Raw genomic sequence first — 24,349 nt, forward strand, 5'->3', positions numbered from 1 at the left:
TTTTTTATTTGACCCATATATTTGTTTAAAGGTATGTTGTTTAATCCCCATTTATTTTGAGATTTTCCAGTTAATTTTCTGTTACTGATTTTTAGTTTAATTCCATTGTGGGCTGAGAGCAACACCTTACATGATTTTTATTCTTTCAAAATTGTTAAGATGTGTTTCATGGCCCAGATGTGGTTTACCTTGGTGAATGTTCCATGTAGGCTTGAGAAGAATATGTATTCTGCTGTCCTTGGATGAAATCGAGTTTAGATGTCCATTATATCCAATATCCAGTTGATCGGTGGTGGTGTTGAGTTTCATGATTTTCTTAAATCATGAAAATCTTACTGATTTTCTACCTGCTGGATTCATCCATCTCGGGGGGCGGTTTAAGTCTCCATTTATGGTAGTGGATTCATCCATTTACCCTCGTGGCTCTATCAGTATTTCCTCATGTAGTTTGACACTTTGTTGTTAGGCACATGCACTTTAAGGATTATGTCGTCTTTGAGAATTAATCCTTTTGTCATTGTGTAATGCCCTTGTTTGATCACTTCTTTGCTTTGAGGTCGGCTCTATCTGAGATTAATATTGCTACTCTTGCATTCTTTTGATTAGTGTTAGCATGGTGTATTTTTTGCCATCTATTTATTTTAAAACTATATGAATCTTTATATTTAAAGTGGGTTTCTTGTAGACAACATATAGTTGGGTCTTGGATTTTGATACACCCTGACAATTTGTTTTTTTAAGTTGTGCATTTAGACCATTGATGTTCAGATGGCTGTTATTAGTTGGATTAATATTTACCATATATGTTACTGTCTTCTAGTTGGAACTCTTTAGTTCTTTGTTTTATTTTTGTTCTATACTCTTTTTTTTTTCTACCTTTTGTCGTTTTTTTTGTTTTTGTTTTTGCAGTACGCGGGCCTCTCCCTGCTGTGCCCTCTCCCGCTGCGGAGCACAGGCTCCGGACGCGCAGGCCCAGCGACCATGGCTCACAGGCCCAGCCGCTCTGCGGCACGTGGGATCCCCCCAGACCGGGGCACGAACCCGCGTCCCCTGCCCCGGCAGGCGGACTCTCAACCACTGCGCCACCAGGGAAGCCCCCCTTTTGTCGTTTTAACTAAGCATTTTATATGTTCAATTTTCTCTCTTTTTCTGGCATATCAGTTATACTTTGTTTTATAACTTTTTAGTGGTTGCCATAGAGTTTGCAACATACATTTACAGCTAATCCAAGTTCACTTTCAAAGAATACTATACAGGCATATTCTCATTTTATTGTACTTCACAGATACTGCTTTTTTAGAAATTGAAAGTTTGTGGCAACCCTGCATCAAACAAGTCTGTCAGTGCCATTTATCCAACAGTATTTTCTCACTTTGTGTCTCTGTCACATTTTGGTATTTCTCACAATATTTCAAACTTTTTCATTATTATATTTGTTATGGTGATCTGTGATCAGAGATCTTTGATGTTACTATTGCAAAAAGATTACAACTCACTGAAGGCCCAGATGATGGTTAGCATTTTTTAGCAATGAAGTACTCTTTAATTAAAGTATATGTGTTGGTTTTTTAAAGCATGATATACTCTTTTTGTTTAATTTATTTAATTTATTTATTTTTGGCTGCGTTGGGTCTTTGTTGCTGCACGCGGGCTTTCTCTAGTTGCAGCGTGTGGGGGCTACTCTTCGTTGTGGTGCGCGGGCTTCTCATTGCGGTGGCTTCTCTTGTTGCGGAGCATGGGCTCTAGGTGTGTGGGCTCCAGTAGTTGTGGCTCATGGGCCCAGCCGCTCCACGGCATGTGGGATCTTCCCGGATCGGGGCACAAACCCGCGTCCCCTGCATCGGCAGGCGGACTCTCAACCACTGTGCCACCAGGGAAGCCCCATAATGTACTCTTAATAGACTACAATTTAGTGGAAACATAGCTTTTATATGCCCTGGGAAACAAATTCATGTGACTTGCTTTACTGCAATATTCACTTTATTGTGGTGGTCTGAAACCAAACCCACAATATCTCTGAGGTCTGTCTGTATCACTTTATAGGCAGTGAGTACCTTATAATAACAAAATAATCCTAATTCCTCCCTCTTGTCCCTTGTATCATAACTTGTCACTCATTTCACTTTTATATGAGCATACATAATAGAATACATTGTTGGTATTATTATTTTCAACAGACTTTTCTGTTTGATAAATTAAGAATAAGAAAAGTAAAAGTTTTAAATTTACCATTACTTCATCTTTGATGCTCTTCCTTTCTTCATGTAGATCTAAGATCCTGATCTATGTTATTTTCCTTCTTGTTAAAGAACTTTTAGCATTTATTGTAAGGCAAATCTGTCAACAAATTCCCTCAATTTTTGTTTGTCTGAGAAAGTCTTTATTTCTCCTTTAACTTGGAAGGATAATTTCACAGGGCACAAAATTCTAGATTGGAGGTTTTCTTCTCTCAATACTTTAAATATTTCACTTTTTGTCTTGCTTGTATGGTTTCTGAGTAGAAGTCATGTAATCCTTATCCTTGTTCTTCTATAGGCAAGGTGTCTTTTGCTCTGGCTTCTTTCAGGATTTTTTTCTTTATCTTTGATTTTCTGTAGTTTGAAAAAGGTATGCCTAGTTGTGGTTGGTTATTTTGGCATTTGTTGCTTAGTGTTTGAGCTTTCTGGATCTGTAGTTTGATGGCTGACTTTATTGGGAGAAATTATCAGTCATTATCATTTCAGATATTCTGTTCCTTTTTCTCCTCTCCTTCTGGTATTTCTATTACATGTATATTATACCTTTGTTGTTGTTCCACAGACCTTGGATATTCTGTTTTATTTTTTTTCTAGTCTTCATTCTTTTCAGTTTTGGAGGTTTCTATTGATATAGCCTCTAATTCAGAGATGATTTCCTCAGCCATGGCCAGTCTATTCATAAACTCAGCATAGGCATCCTTCATTTCACCTGTAGCCTCTTTTTTTTGTTTTGTTTTTTGTTTTGTTTTGTTTTTGGTTCTTAGGATTTCCAGCTCTCTGCTTACATTTCCCATTTATTCTTGCATGCTATCTCCTTTATCCATTGGAACTCCTAGCATATTAATCATAGTTTTAAATTCCTTGTCTGATACTTTCAGAATCCTTGCCATATCTGGTTCTGATGCTTCCTCTGTTTCTTTAAATTGTGGTTTTTTGCCTTTTGGTATGCCCTGCAATATTGTCTTCATAGCCAGACATGATACACTTGGTAAAAGGAATTGCTGTGAATAAGCCTTTAGTAATCAGGAGGTAAGGTATAGTCCTATGATTAGGTCTAAGTCTTTTAGTAAGTTGGACTGTGAACTTTACAAAATGTTTCTTTTTTCTCTCTCCCCGCTTAGGTGGGAAAGGATGGCTAGAGCTGACTGGAGTTATGTATTTCCCTTCCCCAGGTCAGTTAGGCTCTGATAACACCCCAGCTTGTCAGGCTCTGGCTAATAGTTTCTTCTGAGGACAGGCCTTGTTAAGAACAGAATGCCTTTGCATTTTTCAAAATGGTTTCTGTTCCGCTCCCTGTGCCAGAAGCAACAAAGGGATTTTGCTTTTCCATATATTTATTGTGAGAACCTGATTAAGATCTTCAAGGCAAGTCCAGCATAATTGTGGGGACCACCATATGACTTAGTCCATCCTGGAGTTTTTAAGTCTCCACACTGAGACTTAGGTTTTCCTACCCACCTCCCTGCCCCCAGTTATTTGCAGTATTGATTCCTGCATGTGTGTCTCTCCATTGTTGCGAGCAGCAGTTTGTCCTGTGTCTTCCCCTCACTCACAGATCCAGGAAGAGTTGTTGATTTTTCAGTCTGTTCAGCTTTTTACTTGTTAGGACTGAGTGGTGACGTCCAAGCTCCTTACATGTAGAACCAGAAACCAGAAATCTATTTATTGCTAAGCTATCTAAACTTAATGTTTTTCCTGCAAGGGAAAGGATGCTCCTTAGTACTAGCTTCAATTTAAACCTTGCATATATTTAATTGTTTTCTTCTTTATTATTTTAGCCTATGTTCATACTATTTCAGTGTTGGAAATTGCTCCAAATTTTTATTGATCCAAAATATATGAATACTCATATATTTTTAGGTAGCTAGGTGAATGGTAGCAAAATGGTAGCATTTTTCTCTTTTGTATTTTACATCTTTTAAAGCTCTTTAGCTTGTGGATATTTTTGCTTTGGCAAGGAATTTCAGAGGAGAATTGTTGCAGTCAATCAACATAGACAGTTGCTTGATCTTGAGTTTAAGAGAGAAGAAAGAAAAGCACCCATGCTGATGAAGATGATGACAAGCAGCCGGATGCTGCTGATGCTGTTGTATTCACCAAAAAATGTTTAAAAACAACTGAGAAAAACCCTTAAAATTTGGAATATCCTTTTGAGGTCTTTTAACTAGTACTTAGTATTTAAATTACATATTAAGTATATATCTTGACAATACATATGAATGGATGGAGCTTGACAGTATAATGCCAAATGGAAAAATAAGTTAAGGTAGAATACATACAGTAATTTTAAATAGTACAGACCATATTGTGTACTGTTTGTTTATACCTGTTTGTAATGAAAGTATAAAAATATGGCATTTATCCATATATATACCAGCTTTGATAGTGGTTACTCCTGAGTATGGGTGGGTGATATTGAGGAAGAAAGTATGAAGGGAGATTCAACTATGTCAGTTAAAAAAAAAATTTTTTTTTAAATAAAATCATCCAAAGCAAATATATGTTTGAAACATTTTGTAATAAATTTTTTAATAATATATTCTGTATGTTGGAAATTTAGAAACATAGAAAACTAATGTAAAGAAGCCATCACCCAGGTGTTACTACATTTGCATTTTGTCATATTTTTTAAATTTTGTATGCTTTTATGAAATGCAAAACTGGTATTGTTTATATATAGTTTTTTTATTCTTTATATTCTTTTAACATAGCATGAGTCTGAATCATTGCAGGAGTGCCTTAACTGGCATGTTAATTACCTTTCAACATTTTTTAAAATTTCACTGTAAGAAATTGAGACAAAATTCATGTAACATAAATTCACTATTTCAACCATTTTAAAGCATACAGTTCAGTGGTTTTTAGTATCCACTGTGTACCTACAGAACATTTTATCACCTCCTAAAGAAACCTTGTACCTCCCAATTATGCCTTTCCTCCATTAATTTAATTTCTGTTTAAAGACTTACCTATTCTGGACATTTCATGTAAATAAAACCCGCATTAAAAAAAGTGACCTTTTATGTATGGCTTCATTCCCTTAGCATAATCATTCATATTTTTGACATGTATCAGTACTTCCTTTTTATGGCTGAATAATCCATTGTATGGATAATACCACATTTTTTATTTTTTATTTTATTTTATTTTTTTGCGGTACGCGGGCCTCTCACTGTTGTGGCCTCTCCCGTTGGTGGAGCACAGGCTCCGGACGCGCAGGCCCAGCGGCCATGGTGCACGAGCCCAGCCGCTCCGCGGCATGTGGGACCTTCCCAGACCGGGGCACGAACCCGTGTCCCGATGCAGGCGGACTCCCAACCACTGCGCCACCAGGGAAACCCAATACCACATTTTTTAAATTCACCATTAGTTGATGACATTGACTATTATGAATAGTGCTGTTAATGACATTTGTGTACAAGTTTTTATGTGGACATATATTTTCATTTCTCTTCCATATATACCTAAGAGTGGAATTATTGGTTGACGTGATAACTTTGTGATTAACTTTCTGGGGAACTGCCAGACTGTTTCCCACAGTGGTTTCCCAGTTTTACATTTCCACTGGCAATGTACGAGGGTTTTAATTTCTCCTAATCCTCGCCAATACTTGTTTTTTTTCCTAGTTTTTTTGTTTTACTTGCCTGTTGGTATGAAGTGGTATCTCATGGTTGTTGCTTTTGTTTTTTTGTGTGTTTTTTTAATTGTGATAAAATACATGTAACATAAAAATTACCATCTTAACTATTTGTGAGTGTAGAGTCCAGTGTTGTTAAATAGATCATAATGTTGTGCAATCACCACCACCATCCATCGCCATAGTTTTTCATCTTGTAAAACTTGAAACTATATCTATTAAACAATAACCCCCCATTTTAACTTTCCCCAGCCCCTGACAACCACCATTCTACTTTCTGTCTCTATGATTTTGACAGCTCTAAGTATTTCATGTAATTGGGATCATACAGTTTTTGTCTTTTTGTGACTGGATGATTTCACTTAATGTCCTCAAGGTTCATCCATGCTCTGGCATATGTCAGAATTTCCTTCCTTTATTAAGGCTGAAATAATGTTCCATTGTATTTATATACCACCTTTTGTTTACCCATTCGTTGATGGACACTTTGGTTGCTTCCATCCTTTAGCTATTATGAGTATGTTGCTATGAACATAGGTATACAGATATCTCTTAAAGACCTTGCTTTCAATTCTTTGGGGTATATATCCAGAAGTGAAATTGCCAGATCATGTGGTAATTCTATTTTCAATTTTTTGAGGAACCACCATATTGTTTTCTGTAGCAGCTGTACTATTCTACATACTTATTAGCAGTACACAAGGGTTCTAATTTCTTCACATCCACATCAACACTTGTTTGTTTGTTTGTTTGTTTTGGATAGTAAGCCGTCTTAACAGGTTTGAGGTGATAGCTCATTGTAGTTTTGATTTGCATTTCTCTAGTGATCAGTGAGGTTGAGCATCTTTTCATGTGGTTAATGGCCATTTGTATATCTTTGGAGAAATGTTTACTCAAGTCCCTTGCCTAGTTTTGAATTGGATTTTTTGGTTTTCGGTTGATGAGTTTTAGGAGTTCTCAATATACTCTCAATAGTAATCCTTTATAAGTTACATGATTTTCAAATGTTTTCTCTCATTCTATGGATTGCCTTTTTCACTCTGTTAATATTGTCTTTGAGTCACAAAATTTTTAATTTTTCATGAAGTCCAATTTGTCTATTTTTTCTTATATTGCTGTGCCTTTGGTGTCATATCCAAGAGATCATTGCCAAATCTAATGGCATGAAGCTTTTGCCCTGTGTTTTCTTCTAAGAGTTTTATAGTTTTAGGTCTAACATTTAGGTGTATTTGAGTTAGTTTTTGTATATGCTGTTAGGTAAGGGTCCAAATTCATTATTTTGCACATTGATATCTAGTTTCCCCAGCACTGTTTGCTGAAGGGACTGTCCTTTCCCCATTGAGAGGACTTGGCACCCTTATTGAAAATCATTTGACCATATATGCAAAGGTTTATTTCTGGTTTCTTTATTTTGTTCCATTGGTCTGTGTGTATTATATGTATGTCTTTATGCCAGCACCACACTGTTCGATTACTTTAGCTTTGTAGTAAGTTTTAAAATCAAGAAGTGTTTGTCCTCTGTCTTTGTTGTTCTTTTCGGGATTCTTTTGGCTATTAGGGGTCCCTTGAGATTCCATATGAATTTTAGGGTGGGTTTTTTACTTCTGCAAAGAAAAAAAAAATCATTGGATTTTGATATGGATTGCATTGACTCTGTAGATCAATTTGGGTAGTATTGTCATCCTCCCATCCATGAATGACCATGAGACGTTTCCATTTGTTTGTTTTCTTTAAACAATGTTTTATAGTTTTCATCATACAAGTCTTTTACTTCATTAGTTGACTTGTATTTTATTCTTTTTGATGCTATTGGAAATTTTTTTGTAATTTCCTTTTTGCATTGTTCATTGTTAGAGTATAGAAATGCAACTGATTTTTGTGTGTTGACTTTCTATCTTGCTATTTTGCTGAGTTCATTTATTAGCTCTAACAGTTTTTTGTGTATGTGGAATCTAGTGCTTTCTCCCTATGAGATCATATCTGCGAACAGGGGTGATGTTACGTCTTCCTTTCCAATTTGGATGCCTTATATTTGTTTTTCTTGCTTAATTGCTCCGGCTAGAACTTCAAGTACTATGTTGAATAGAGGTGGTGAAAGTAGGCATCCTTGTCTTGTTCCTGATCATAGAGGAAAAACTTCAGTCTTTCACCACTGAATATGTTTGCTATGGGTTTTTCATATATGGCTTTTGTTATATATTAACATGTAATACATGTTATTAAGTATGTAATATATTTTATACTATATACTAGTGCATAGTATTTTGTATATTAATGTTATTTATACATTTTTTATACATGATATCTCTCAGTTGGATGAAGGTATTCCTCTAATTGGACTCCTCAGGGAAGGCCCATGAGTATCATATTCCTGAAGTCCTCGCATGTTTAAATCTGTTTTTTATAGTGTCATTTATGAGGGTTTGGCTAGATAGAAAGATCTGGGTCATTTGTTCTTTACTTGAATTTCTTGGAATTGTTGTACTATCATCATTTTGCTTGTTATTGTCAAGAACCTAATTTTATGTGTTTCATAACAAACATGATCTTTTTATCCTGAAGTAATAATTAGTTTTTTCTCTATAGCATTGAAGTCTAATGAATTTCCTAGGATATGTCCCAAAGTTGACACTTCTGGTAATGGTGACCCCTTTCAACATGTATATTGATCATTTTTATTTCTGGAAAGTTGTCTTTGATTATAGTTTCAAATATTAGTTTGTTTCACTGTTTTGTTTTTCTTGGATCTTCTTCCTGTTTGTTTGAATTCCAGTTCTATCACTCAGGGTTGTTTAAACCTCCCGAATATCTATTTCATCAACTATAAAATGGAAGTAATAATAGTACCTACCTCATATGGTTTAAATAAGTTAATGCATGTAAAGGTATAGAACATTGTAGGAACACAGAAAGTGATGAGTACATGTTTGTTATTACTTCTATTGTTACTGTCACCAAAAACAGAGCTAATGCAGATAGAATAGTACTTAGAACAATACTTACTACCATATTGCCTCCTATAGTTGTGGGTTTTTTTTTTTTTTTTTTTAAGTTTCCTCCTGTGCCTTTGTAATCAGTCCTCTCCTTAACCCGTATTACTTGCAACCACAGATCTGATTTCTGTCTGTATGACTCTGGGAGTTTCTTTTCCAGAATGCCATGTTATAGAAGCAGATAGTATGGGGTAGCCTTTTGTGTCTGACTTACTTCATGTAGCATAATACTTCTGAGAGTCATCTATGTTGTTGCATGTTTTAGTAGTTTGTAACATTTTGTTGCTGAGTAGTATTCTGTTGTATGGATGTGCTGTAATTTATTTTGTTTTCCAGCTTTTGGTAATTATGAATAAAGAGGCTATAAATATTTGCATACAGTTCTTCATATGGACATAAACTAGCATTTCTCTTGAATAAATGCCTAGGTGTGGGATTGCTGGTTTGTAAAATAACTACATGTTTAATTTTATTAAAAGCTGCCAAATGGTTTTTGCAAGTGACTATCATTTTGCATTCCCTTCATCAGAGTATGAAGAGTTGCATTCATTTTGTTTGCATCACCAGCACATAGTTTGTTCATATTTAACAGTTTTGTGGTGGTATCTCATGGTTTTAACTTACTTTTCCCCAATGACTAATATTATCTTTTCATGTACTTATTTCCCATTCCTTTTCTTCTTTGGTGAAATGTCTGTTCATATCTTTTGCCTATGTTTTGGTTGGGCTGTTCGGCTTTTTATTACTGAGTTGTAAGAGTTCTTTATATATTCTGGAAATAAGTCCTTTATCAGATAGATGTGTGTTTTGCAAACATTTTCTCCCAGTATGTGGCTTGTCTTTATTTTTTTAACATCTTTCTAAGTAGAAATTTTTAGTTTTGATCAAGTCTTCTTTACCATTTTCTCTTTTATGGATCTTGCTTTTGGTGTGTCATCTAAGAAATCTTAGCCTACCCCAAAGTTACAAACATTTTCTCATGTTTTTACTTCTAGAAACTCAATAGTTTTAGGTTTTACATTAAGATCTGTTATCTGTTTCAAGTTGATTATGGTCTGTGGTGCAGGAAAAGGGCTGAGGTTCTCTTTGGGGAGGATATTGATATCCTGTCATTCGAACATCATTGTTGAAAAGACTCTCCTTTCTCCACTGAATTACTCACCTTGATAGCCTTGTCAGAATAGGTTGACTGTATACACGTCAGTCTATTTTGGGATTCTTCTGTTTTATTGAGATCTCTATATATCTATCACCATGTTGTCTTGAAATCAGGTAGCGTGAGTGATTTAACTTTGTTCCTCTTTTCATAATTATTTTGGCTGTTCCTAGTCCTTTGCTTCATATAAATTTTAAATTGGCTTATCAACATCTACCCCAATGAGTTGGGATTTCTACTTTTATTGGGAGTACATTAAATCTATACATAGTTTGGGGAGAATTCTTATCTTAACAATATGAAGTCTTCTGATGCATGAACATGGTTATCTCTTTTCATTATTTTATTTCTCAGTTTTGGCTTTAATTTTTCTAGATTATAAATTAGTCATTTGAGACCATCTCTTCTAATATAAGCACTTAAAGGTAGAAGTTTCCCTCTAAGCACTGTTTTAGCTGCACTGCACAGACTTTTTTTGAGAAATAATATTTGCATACCATAAAATTTACCCTTTTAAAGTATACAATTCAGTGGCTTTTAGTTTATGAATAAAGTTATAACACAAATTCCAGGGTTGTAATTTTCTCACTTTAAAATTTTTCAATATTTTAATATACTCCCTCCCCTGTTCACATCTTAGAATAGGACCCACCTTGTTATTTGACCCTGTTCAAAGGTAAACCTTTTCAAAGTTGGCATGGTTTGGGGGAGGAGATTGGAGTGTATTTTGTCCCACATGTGCACTGTAACATTGAATTCAAAGCAGTGTTTCATAGTCTGTTAGAAGTCTTTTACAGCTCTAAGTGCTGTAAAACTAAGAGTGTTTTCTTTTCTTTCTCTCTCCCTCCCTTCCTTTTTTGTTTGTTTGTTTGTTTTACAATTTCCCCAAAGATTGGATGTCACTTGTAGTTTGTTTTAATGTACTAAGAGAAATAGAAGCCCATTTTGAAAGTAAAGAATTCCTTGAAATAAGCTCTATAGAAAGCATACTGTTAAATTTGAACATGGAGATAACTCTTTTAATACAGAATTACCTATAATGTTTAATACAGAATTACCTATAATAGGACTTACATCTATCATTTCTTACTCAGTTCATCTTAAAGATGACCCTTTGCTCTTGGCATAAGTATTTAGAGCTTGTGTTTCTAGAATTTTAAATTCTGTTTTCTGAAGGTGCTAATATATTTTGATTTTTCAAATGAGCATGTAAACTCTTTGATTAGTTTTTTTAAGACAATAGAGATTTGTCAACTTTTTGAACCTTCATTTATTGCACGTTGTCTTTCCAGTTCAGAGTAATTGAGAATTTTACTGACATATCATTAGGCCTTCTAGAAATTTTAAGAATATAAATTTATTGAAGATATGATTGTGGTATCTGAAAATTTCTAGGTAATGATAAGTTTTCAAAAATGGATGCTCATAATTGAGATATAGATGATCACATTCAGATGAAGAAAAACTACAGATTAAGGTGTTATGTCTAAGCAGACCTACCATGTAAAAATGTAGACTTACTGAACAAATTTATTCTTTAGTTAAAAATTAGTTAAAAATCTTAATTTGTTGATATTAATCATCTTACGATAGAAACTATTACAAATGGAAAAATAGAAGTTGTTCCTTTTAAGATGATTCTTTTTACTAAAAACTATATAATAAAAAAAAAAAAACAAAGCTATTCCTAAAATGTCTGACTACTGTCCAGTGTTATAAATGTAATATATATTAAGTGGATCCAAGTATCTGTATAATCTCATTACTCTTTCTTAAAAATAATCTTTGCTTTTTGTAATACAAGTTTACTAAACATTTAACCTTTTTTCATTCAGCAGGAATATTTATAAACTTTATTATATCAGTTGCTTGTTTGTTTTTTAGGTAAAATCTGTAAAAACTGGGTCAGTTTTTTGGACGATGTGCTGCTGCTTGTCATATTTCTATATGGTAAGATTTCATGTTTGAAACTACATGAGGGCAAACAAGTCTTTGGCAGCTGGATCAGTGACTCTTCATCATTCCCTTCTCAGCCAGGGCTACTTCCCCACTTCGTTTCTCCTGCAGTCTTTAAGATCTTTTGTTTAATGTATTCTCTTTCCTTACTACCACTCTCTTCCCTACTCCCACCTTCAGGGCCTGGTATGGACTTTTACTTTAGTGGGGAGGGTTAATACTCAACCCCTCAAACGTAATACTTGCAGCAAGTGAAACAAAAACTTTTCTTTCGAATGTACAACTTTTCCTAAATAATGATCACATTCTCTAGGTTAACCTGTAAACTACTTAACATAATTTTTTTCAACAGGTTACTTAAAATTGGGGTTCAGTATTACCTCTTTAATCTCCTGCCTTTCTTTCCCACACCACAGCCTATATAGTAGCCTTATGCTGAAAATTAATGATAATCTTAAGTAACTTTTTTTGTTTCTTAAACAAATGTCATGGAATTTGTACTTCCATATTATCCATGCCCCTTTTAAAGTGGTTAAAGGTTAGGGCACATTCTGTGCAGTTGTACTCAATAATAGCAAACCCATTCTCTTTCAAGTTTAGACTGAAATTTTGGAAATAACCAGAAGTCCTTCAGTTAGAACTGGAACTCAACCGAAGTAATGTTGTCTTTGGTGAAAAATAGCATATGACTGGAGCAGTAAACCGGTGTTCTTATGTGAACTGTAAACTGAAGACCGTTTCTTATAAATTGTTCTTCTACGTTTTAGACAAGGGCAGCGTTGTTAGAACATGTATGTTAACATATAGTCTCCTAAGGTGACTGTTGGTACAAATGGTTCTTTTAAGCTTTTAATTATTAGAGAACATGCAAGAACTTTGATCTTGACAGACCTTATTGCCTATTACTGAATGTACTTAATAAATTCTATTGGTTTGGAATAAACATTATCTTTAGAACCTTTATTGATTTAGACCAGAACATAACATACTCAATTGTCTGGTAAATAGAATTATTCTAATTTTGTGCTACAGGCGAAACATTAAACTGGGATCTTGATTTGTATCCATTGGTAGGAAGAAATTTATACCCAAGGTAGCACCTTTTGTCTTGAGGATCACAAAGCACATCCAGATCATCTGAGTATTCCTTTTAGTTGTTGACTAATGCTAACATCCATTGTTCTTATTCTTAGTGAAGTTTCTTGCAATGTATTTATCATCAAAAATGGAGGGAGTAAAAGGGTTTTTTTTTCTTTAAAAAATTGATGATCTATATTCTAAAAGTCTATCTCCATGACAGTCTTTTTATTGCCAATTCACAAATTATATTGTTCTCAGTGTTCTTATAAGTTTAATTTAATTTGACCATTTCTCCAGTGAATATATAAAAGTGTATTGGATTTATGGTATTGTGTTGTTTTACTTATCAATAAAAATAAAGAAAAATAGGTTATTTGTAGGTTACAAATCCATTTTTAAGCATCTCAAAATTGCTAAAAATCCTAGTGTTTATATTTGCTTATTATATGTTTAGATTGTCATGACATGTCATCACAAAACTTATCTATTTTAAAAAGCAAATATATAAATTATTTAACTTAGCATTTCTTTACTCATAGGTCTCTGCTTGGGGTGGTTATGTGTTTATTATCAACCTTATTCCACTGCATGTTTTTGTGTTGTTACTAATGCAGAGATACAGCAAAAGAGTCTACATAGGTAAGTGATTTGACTTCTGATAGCTGTCAACTTCTAAGAGGTGTTTCATATACGTTCTTTTCATTGAACAGACATTTCTGTTAGGTTAGTATTATTCATGAGGAGGTAAAAATAATTTTAGAGTTATTTTGCTTTTTGTATTAATAAGGAGGGTCAGGCATTTTTACTAAGTATGTTGTTACCAACTTTCCCTTAATGAGTTTTTGTTGAAATTAGTCTAGATTTAATATTTGTCAACCTTTTTTGTTAATTCGGGGGAATGGGCATTTCTGTCATTCACATATACATATTATTCAAATTCAGCTTACTGTAAGAGATAAGGATCCTTAACAGTTTAATAAACTTTTGAAAGCTCTTTCTGTATAATATACAACAGACTGTCTTAGTCCATTCGAGCAGCTATAACAAAATACCAGAGACTGAGTAGTTTATAAACAATAGAAATTTATTTCTCAGCTTTGGATGCTAAAAAATCCAAAATCAGGGAACCAGAATGTTCACATTCTTGTAAGTGCTGTTTTCCTGTTCCACAGCTGGTACCTTCTTTGTCCCCACCTGGTAGAAGGAATGAGCAAGCTCTCTGGGGCCTCTTTTAAAAGGGCACTGCTCCCTTGGAGCCCTCATTACCTAATCACCTCCCAAAGGCTACCTCCTAATACCATTTCCTTGGGCATTAGGTTTTCAACATTGAATTCTGGGGAGAAACAAACATTCGGACCATAGTAGAGACTGAGTATTTTCTCTGCACGATTTTAATTTGCTCTACAGGTTTTAAAACATATCTTTTGAATAAGATGCTTAATAATAGATGATGTCTCAAATCTTAGAGCTCATTTTCTATGAGAGAGACAGAACTTTTATGGGTTGAACTAATCACAGAGAAATTATGATCTGAAACCAGTGTCTTAGTAAAATAATATAATTCCATTATTATAATGTTGGAAAACAGTAACAAAAAGATATAAATCTTATTTACTTGATTAAAAAACATAGTAGTTTGGCAATTTCTCAAAAATTTAATCATAGAGTTACCATATGACCCACAATTCCACTCCGAGGTATATACCTAAGAGAATTGAAAATATATATTTACTTTGTAACTGCTTAGGATGTGTCTATATGAACTGTGTACTATATGCTTCCGTTATAGTCCTTACAATATTTTATTGTCTTATTTTCTGTAACAATTTTCCATGGATTCTTTGGGCTTAAGGTATATTAAAAGGGAGACTGTGACTCTGGGACTTCCCTGGTGACCCAGTGGTTAAGAATTTGCCTGCCGATGCAGGGGACACGGGTTCAATCCCATGTGCCACGGAGCAACTAAGCCAGTGGGCCACAGCTAAAAGAAAAGAAAAAATATATATTTACACGAAAACTTGTACTGTAACATTTATAGCAGCATTGATTATTCATGATAGCCAAAAAGTGAAGACAAACCAATGTCCATCAACTGATGAATGGATAAAGTGTGGTATATCCATGCAATGGGATATTATTTGGCAATGAAAAGGAATAAAGTACTGATAACATGCTACATCATGAGCCTTGAAAACATTGTGCTAAGTAAAATAAGCCAGACACAAAAGGCCATATGCTGTAGGATTCTTTTCGTATGAAGTGTCCAGTGCTGGCAAATCCATAAAGACAGCAAGCAGATTAGAGACAGGAAGTTGATTTAGTGGTTGCCAGGGGTCTGGGTAGTAGAGGAGTGACTGCTAATGGGTATGGGGTTTCTTTTGGGGGTGAGGAAATGTTCTGGAATTAGACAGTGGTGATAGTTACACAGCTTTGTGAATATAATAAAAACCACTCGATGGTACATTTTAAAAGGATAAGGTTTTTTTTGTTAGTACAAATTATATCAATTTTTAAAAGAGTATATTAATTATATTTATAGCCATTTCAGCATACTTCATAATAATCACCACTGAAATAGTACAATCTGTATGTATCAAGTTATTCTTATATAAGCACAAACTATCCTAAATTCTTCACATGTATTTAACTCACTTAGCCTTCATAACCACACTGTGAGGATAGGTACTATTACTATCCTCATTTTACAGATGAGGAAACAAGAGAAGACATAATTTGCTCAAAATCATGTAGCTAGTAATGGAGCTGAAGCCTGAACTTAGATATTTTGGCTCCATAGCCCGTAATGCAAAAAAATCACTGTAACTGTGTGCCTGCCATGTAAATAAATACCTTACTGGGGAAATATATCAACCTATGATAAATCTCTTTACCCTGAAAACACTGTAAACAATCATTGGAATCCAGAAAAGAAGATGACAGATTAAACAATAACTCTTGGCTTTTTGTTTTGGAACTATACAAGGAAAAACATTTTAAGTTAAATGCTTATGGGGAAGAACTAAGAGTTTCTTTGTTTAATTTCAAAAATTGGGGTCCTGAGAATGTAATGATCAGGAGAACAGAGTTAGGGAGAAGGTTGAGGGATAGACTTTTGTGAAATGCCCCTGAATCAGGAAGAGGAAGAACTAAAGGAAGAGTTAGAAGTAGCCAGATAAATACATTGTTAAGGAGGTCAAATGGGAGTATTTTCTACATAAAAGTTTAAAGCATGAACAGTGACCAAGTCCTCTTAAGTGTTAGCACTAAGATCAAGTAGGATGAGAGTTGAGAAAAGACCTTGTATTTGATGAATAGGATTTCTCTGGTCACTTTAGAAAAGCATACAGTTAACATTGCTTTGGTTGGCTCTTGAGAATATAAGAATATTAGAAGAGCTTTTCAGAGGGAAGAAAAATAAAATGGGTTAGGGATGTTATGGATGTGTATGAAGTTAGATTAGCAAACTCTTAGATAATTTCATGGTGTTCAAATTCTCCACCCCGCCCTCCTTGTTTCTATTTAGCTCTGGAAGTTACCAAGGAACATCACCTTATACTTTCAAATTATATTTATTTGTTTTTTTTCTGCTGTACTATCCTTGATTTCATTTTAGGTATCAGTATTAAGTATATTTGCTATTTTTAAAAGTTGTGTGTCTCTCCACTCAGGTGTTTTGAACAAGTCACTTCTTGCTGCTTTTACAAATAGAGCTTATAAAATAATAGTTTACAAGACTCATTCTCTACATAGTTTGCAATGAACAGCATCCTGGAAAAAGAAAAATTATTTTTCTCATTATGTATATCTGTTAAGTTAGTCACTGGATTTCTCTCTGCTGGTCGAGAAGAATCCGTGGAGGGTTTTTTTTATTTTTAGTTTTTGGGGGGCGTTGGGGGGGAATCTTGTGAGCTTTAATTTCATACAAGCTTCTTAGCATTTTTCACCCTGCTTATTTACCAGCATTCACAGTAGTCAAGTAGTCAAGCCGTAATAAAGTATCTTTATTAGTCAAAAGCTTCAACAGTCTTACAAGCCTTTAATCATATTTGTTAATAATAGAGCAAAATTGGTTGAATTTTAAAGTATTTCCTCACTATGTTTCTTTTGGTTAGTACTGTTTTGGTTGAGAGAGACAGGGGGTGGCAAAGGAATATTTTGCTAGCCCTTTCATTATCACCCAGGAGATAAAGCAACTCAGAAATGGTAAGGTGATTTAATGGTGGATCAAAGTTAACAGGAATATAATATTCACAAAACCTTTTCTAACTTTATTTAAGTAAAAGGAAGTATAGCAGTACTTTAAAAGCATGAAGGGTACTGTCAACGTAAGTTGTTTAAGAAGGTACTTAAAGGTTAGTTTGGGGAACAGCAGGAGCTTCTTGAAAACTTGACATTCTTTTGGAACTCGAATCAGGTCTTTCAGTGCCTTTTATTTAATAGAACAATTCATTTGTACACCTTAAGTCAAGGACAGTGGTTTGTTTCTTCTCTATATCAGTCTGGTCCCACCCCATACCCTTGGATTAAAAAAAAAATAAAGTACTTTAAAAAAAATTTTTTTTAATTTTTGGTTGCGTTGGGTCTTTGTTGCTGTGCACAGGCTTTCTGTAGTTGCGTCGAGCAGGCTACTCTTGCGGTGTGTGGGTTTCTCATTGCAGTGGCTTCTCTTGTTGTGGAGCACGGACTCTAGGTGTGCTGTCTTCAGTAGTTGTGGCACACGGGCTCAGTAGTTGTGGCTGGCAGGCTCTAGAGCACAGGCTCAGTAGTTGTGGCACACGGGCTTAGTTGTTCCGCAGCATGTGGGATCTTTCTGGACCAGGGTTCGAACCCATGACCCCTGCATTGGCAGGCGGATTCTTAACCTCTACGCCACCAGGGAAGTCCCCAAAAACATAAAGTACTTTAAGAGTGAAAAGATGTTTAGGTTCTGTTTCAGAAGATTACTATTTGTCCCAAACCCAAGAGATTTTCTTTGGTTAAAAATAACCAAACAGAATAACAGACCTTGTATATATCTTCCTAATGGTAATTTGGGGGGAATTCTGACACTTTGGAAGTATGGTCTGCTGTAGCGAAGGCCAGTAACTGTACTTCCACAGGATGGCAGTGTGATAAACATTGTCGTGATGTAATAAATGATTTACTACATTATTGGTCTTGTGCGTTTTCTTAGAGCTTACTACTTTGATGGAAGGCTTTATTCATCTGCTTTAAAGGGTAAGAAAAGTAGGTTAAGATGGATGGATAGAAGGTTGTGATAGATGTAGATAGTAGTTTGGTCAAATTTCATAAAGAATCTGGAGGAAGAATTGGTGGAGAATGATTGCCATGTGTTTGTATTGTTGAGGTCTTTTGAGAACATTAGAGAATGGTACGGGTGTTGTCAACTGCCTCTTCAATGCCCATGTCAAGAAGAGGAGCTCTCTCCCTCTAAATTTTTATAGAGCCAGGGGTTTTTCCACTAATGTCACATGTACTTGCTTCATTGTATTGTGGTTATTTGTGTACATCTCTGATTTTCCTAATTACATATCTAACTCTTAGACGATAGGTTTGATCTTAATAAGATTTTGTATTTTTAGAAAGTCTTGACCATGATAGACATAAACTTAATATTTGAATGAATTAATTAAAGAGATAATTTTTAAACACACTGTTTGATGCTGTGGTATAAAGACTGGAGAAAAACTTGTTTTCATTTTGCAGTGGAGATTGTGTTTATTTTTAAGAATTGAAAGTTACTTCACTATTTCTTAATACTCAAGTATATCTAATTCTTTTTTTCTTTGTTTTAAAACATGGGTTTGTAAATGGGATTTAAACTGAGGTATGGAGATGTATATCTAATTTTACAGGTTCAAGAAGAAGGGCAGTATTAAAAAAAGCAAGGTGAGCTTGTGACATTTTATTTTACTTGGCAGGCAGTCCTGAATTTAATAGTGTTAGAAAAACAAAATTCAACTGAGTAAATTTTAAGTATTTAATTGGCTTTATGAGTGATTCATAAGTTGAGTGGCATCACATCTAGCCAAGTAGAAAGGAGCTCCAAAGAGCCTCAGAAAGGGAAAGATTTTTATAGGCAAGACAAGGAAATTCACAAACAGAAATGCCTTTCAGGCTTAGGTAACCTACCTTTTGGGGAGGGAAGGGTCTATGTGTCAGATTACCTCATCTTTCTTTGGTGCGGGGGGGGGGGGGGTTTAGAAAGAATTACCTCATTGGTGCTGACCAGAAAATTCCACATTGACCAGTTAGGATTGCATTCCTGGGGAAGGTTGTGACTGCAATTAAGGTTATGAATTAAGTTTTGATTTTAGCCCAGGTGACTCCATTTGGGGCCTGTCATTTCTTTAACAATGGAAATATTGGTGTGTTAAAGAGTGCTGTGAAGTAGAACGTATATCCCCCTATGTAAACATCTCAGTATCAGTGACCCAAAAAAGATAAAAATAGGGAAGACATGAATCCAATTCTCTGAAAAGGAAATGGTTATCTTTGGATTATTGCATATAGCACATTTATCAGCTTTGTATCATTGGTGCATGTAAGTAGGTATAAATGAGGTTAATTTGGATAGAGGAATGTTTATAGGTAAAATATTGTTGAGAACTTGTCTGTTTCTGTTAGTTCAGATTTATTTGACATTAACCTATATTTACAAAGTAATGTTTACAAATTAAAGTCCCACCTGGCCTTTTTTATGTTTGCCGAGATTGAACTTCTTTTTCTTGAACTCATCTTCATCTTTTTATTAACTTGAACTCTAGTGTACCTACTTCTTTTTTTTTTTTTAAATTTTATTTATTTATTTATTTTTGGCTGCGTTGGGTCTTTGTTGCTGTGCGCGGGCTTTCTTTAGTTGCGGCGAGCGGGGGCTACTCTTCGTTGCAGTGTGTGGGCTTCTCATTGCGGTGGCTTCTCTTGTTACGGATCATGGGCTCTAGGCGTGTGGGCTTCAGTAGTTGTGGCTCACGGACTCTAGAGCACAGGCTCGGTAGTTGCGGCGCACGTGCTTAGTTGCTCCGCGGCATGTGGGATCTTCCTGGACCAGGGCTCGAACCTGTGTCCCCTGCATTGGCAGGCGGATTCTTAACCACTGTGCCACCAGGGAAGCCCCTCTAATTGTGCCTTTGTGTGTTCAGTATTTCTCCAGGGTTTAATTTCTCAGCTCTAGGTGTCTGAAAGACCTGTTGATCATAGAATCTTAGCTTATTATTATTGGGGCAGAAGAGGGGAGGGATCTACAAATCTTGTCTAAACTCCTCATTCTGTCGCGAGGAGACAAACTTTTGTTTTAAGTAGTTGTTCAAAGTCACACAATGACCTTTTTCCCTTTTTTTTTCTAATTCTGCCTCTGTGACTCTTCGTCTGGGTGTCTACACAGACTGATTTGTTAAAGAAACATACTGTTATTAGATAACCCATCAACCAAATTGGTTGGCAGTTCAAATATATGTGACATAGAAATTCTTATTTATATTTACTTAACTTTTATTGCATTTGTGTTCAGCTGTCTTATTGAGGGAAATTGTATTCCAACATTAATATGTCTGGAAAGTACATTGTTGGATGTGTTACTTCTGCAGCGTCCTCTAGACAACTGGTTCTCTATTAGCTTGAGGTCATCAGAAACTTTATACGTTGGTCCTTCCTATTACATTTACTTAAGCTTCTTATCCTTTTTCTAACACTGTAGTCATCTCTCATCAGACAGCTTGGAAGGCAACTTAACATTTGAACCATTAACACATAATTTACCTTCTATAAATGGATTTCTTTTAAAAGCAAATAAGCATTCTTTCTCAGCTGAGTTGAGTGAAGAGAAGCATATGCTGTGCTGTACAATGTGTAGCATACAGATATGCCTGCTATAACAGTTCTCTTGCAGTTTTTTTTCTAATAGAGTATTTTATTTGCCAACAACTAAATATTGACTGTACTTCATAAAGTATGTGAGTAAGCTTTATAAATGGAATAATCTTCACATTAACTATTTTACATGAGTTTTAACTCCATTTCTAAATAATTTTTAATTACAGTGATTCCAAATACTTTCACTGTAATCAGCTTGTCTGGTAGTGATCTGTGAACACCTAAATGCAAAAATAAGTCTGTTATACAAATTGTAGCCCCTCCCCAATTTACCTATACACTTAGGTTGATATAAGCCGAGAATAATATATAGTATATTCAGTGCCAAGAGCAAATAAGTTTCCTTTATTAGATCCTAATAAATTCAGTAACTAGTCTGTTTTATGGCTTGACTTCTGTGGACTTAGTTCTTTTGTTCTTTAATCACATAAAACTTAGTGGATAGACATAAGATTTTTTTTTAAACTGGTTAAGTACTGTACAAAAGTGGTAGGAGACTATAAATAGGGTGTGAATACTTAAAAGCTTTTGAGACAATAGCAGCTATTCGTAATATGATGATAAGTATTCATTTGGTCATGCATACTTTATTTATGGGTTAATGCCAATAGGAATGGTGTTTACTTATATATTACATAGCTTCTTGGGTTATGTCATTGATTATTAATGATAGATTGAAAAAAAACTTGATTCCATTTTCAGGAGAGTAAAACAGCACCAGTCTCCTTAAAATAATATTTTTTAAAATGGCAGAAAGAATTTCACGATTTATAATGTATGATTAACCATCAAATATGTATCAAATACAATAGTCACTTCAGTATTCTATTCTTAAAATAAGTTCAGTTAAAACTTTGCTAAAAATATATGAGTTGTGTATATATTTATGTTTGAAGTACTTATTGGTAGTAGTAAATTATCCTTGTTTCCTATTTTGTCTTTATAGCATATAGCACTTTCTATATTGTGGGCTTAATATTATCCATGCAGATACCCTTTGTGGGATTCCAGCCAATCAGAACAAGTGAACACATGGCAGCTGCAGGTATGAAAAATATTTATTTTGTTTCTTCTAAGGAATCTGTGAAGGTATGACTGGCCGATCTTCAGTGGAATGAAGGGTTCTTTTGGGGTTTTGTAGTTGTTTTTAATTTTCATTGTATTGGTTCTAAAACATCACCACTATAAAATATGAATATCATAGAGTTTATCGAGACTTTCTGATACTGTACGCCTAAAAGTGCTTATCTTGCCAGCTGTGACTGTTTTGAAAAAGCAAAACATCCTTTTTTGCAAACACTAAATAACATTTGCTTTGTATAAATTAAATAGTGTATCTGTACACTGAGTTACTGTATCACTGAGTTTTCATTTTACCAAATTTAGATGGAACATTTCATTTTTATGTTCCATACATCTCACTAAAATATTTTATCCATATCTACTAACTGGAATTAATGGCTTTCATATTGATTATAAGGTCATATAATTTCTCTCCCTAAAGCAGAGCATTTTGCCATCATTAATCTCGGTCACAAATAACAAGATACAGTGGGAGATCTGTGAATAAAACTTTATCAGAGATTCTCCACACAAGGTGCATGATCCATAGGAAGTCTGTGGGTAGTTATTTTGTTTGTAGCATTTTATAAATATCAGTATATTTAACTTTCTGAGATGATGTTCCATAGCTTTTATCATCAGATTCTCAGTAAGAATCTTGAACCATCTCCATCCCCCACCCAACTATAAACAGTAACCATATATCAGGATTCTTCTGATCCAGGTCAGTTGTATCCTTCAGTAAATCTGAGAATTATTTTTTTAATGATGTTTCTTTATTTTTTAAATTTTTTTTCCTAGAAAACATGTTGCTAAAATATGGGACAAAGGGTGGAATTTAATGTGCTGAATAGGCTTCAGTTACTGAAATGAGATTTTTCTTGCCTGGGCCATGTATGGGGAGTCTGATCATTTTGAAAAAAATATGTAACACAATTTTTTGGGTGTATTAATTGGTTAACTGTCATTTGACAAAGGAAATGTCAGATCAAATGACTAGTCTCTGATATATGAATGGTACAAGGTATTCTAAGAAGGTCTTCCAAATTAACGTTTGTAAATGTCCTTGGTAAAAATGCTTTGTTGATTACTTATATGAACCTTTTCTTTAATTAGGTGTCTTTGCATTGCTGCAAGCTTATGCTTTCTTGCAGTATCTGAGAGACCGATTAACAAAACAAGAGTTCCAGACCCTGTTCTTTTTGGGTGTATCACTAGCTGCAGGTGCTGTGTTCCTTAGTGTCATCTATTTGACTTATACAGGTAGGTGTCATCACCTGTAGGATATGAATCTTGTCTCTAGGTTATTGCAAAAGATAATTCTTTTTCAAATTTTGTACATGTTGCATTTATCCTAGTAGTTCAAATATTGTGGTTTCTTTACAAACTGTATGAAAATAATAGTCAAAGGTTCTAAAATGTGAATAGCAGTACAAATTTTGATTTTTTTTTTAACAGTATCTTAATTTTGCTGCTTCAGGTTCTGATAAATCCACTTCCAAACATCCTTCTCTTGATGGATGAATAGACCCAAAATGTATAAAATTCAAAGCTTCCAGTATTAACAGTGCAGGTTTACCCTCCCTTGTGTACATATACTCTATCTCCTGATTTTAAACAGTCAACCAGATAAGTTTCAGTCTGCTTCTGGATTCTGAGTTAATTTCTAATCCTGACTCTACTAGTCCCTAGAAATAAGTCAAATTCTTTCTGAAGGTATGTCAAATTAATGTACCAGCCTACGTCATAAAATCATGAAGAATTAATTGACAGGAATAAAAGGCACGAACGTTTAAAATCATCTTTGTGGACTGCCCTGGTGGCACAGTAGTTGGGAGTACACCTGCCAATGCAGGGGACACGAGTTCGAGCCCTGGTCCAGGAAGATCCTGCATGCTGTGGAGCAACTAAGCCCATGTGCCACAACTACTGAGCCTGTACTCTGGAGCCTGTGAGCCACAACTACTGAAGCCCTCGTGCCTAGAGCCTATGCTCCACAACAAGAGAAGCCACCGCAATGAGAAGCCTGTGTACCACAACAAGGATTAGCCCCCGCTCGATACAACTAGAGAAAGCCCATTCGCAGCAATGAAGATCCAACGCAGCCAAAAATAAATAAAAGATAAATAAATTTTTTAAAAAATTAAAATCATCTTTGTAATTTATCTAAATTTGGCATACTGGACACCTCACTTTTTAAAATTATCCAATGCTATCTTAATACCTTAGCTTTATTTTACTAGTCACCTAGAGGTTTAAGAGAGAATTGGAAAACGTTCTACAATTTTATCTGTCAACTTGTTGTATTTCTCTGGAAATGTAATGTCCATGGATTTTTTTTTATTTGATCCCTAAT

General features: G+C 34.8%; 1 protein-coding gene across 1 annotated transcript in view; it reads left to right on the forward strand.

Annotated features, from left to right (window-relative positions):
* STT3B (STT3 oligosaccharyltransferase complex catalytic subunit B) overlaps positions 1-24,349 on the forward strand; it is a 97,804-nt gene that overhangs the window by 56,404 nt on the left and 17,051 nt on the right. Inside the window, exons 4-7 of the mRNA XM_082663107.1 lie at positions 11,908-11,973; positions 13,599-13,698; positions 21,878-21,976; positions 23,110-23,256. Coding sequence (XP_082519233.1) covers positions 11,908-11,973; positions 13,599-13,698; positions 21,878-21,976; positions 23,110-23,256 — 412 coding nt within the window. The remainder of the gene's footprint in view (positions 1-11,907; positions 11,974-13,598; positions 13,699-21,877; positions 21,977-23,109; positions 23,257-24,349) is intronic.

The sequence above is a fragment of the Grampus griseus genome (genome assembly GCF_964374135.1).
Source record: "Grampus griseus genome assembly, chromosome: 10".
Lineage (NCBI taxonomy): Eukaryota > Metazoa > Chordata > Mammalia > Artiodactyla > Delphinidae > Grampus > Grampus griseus.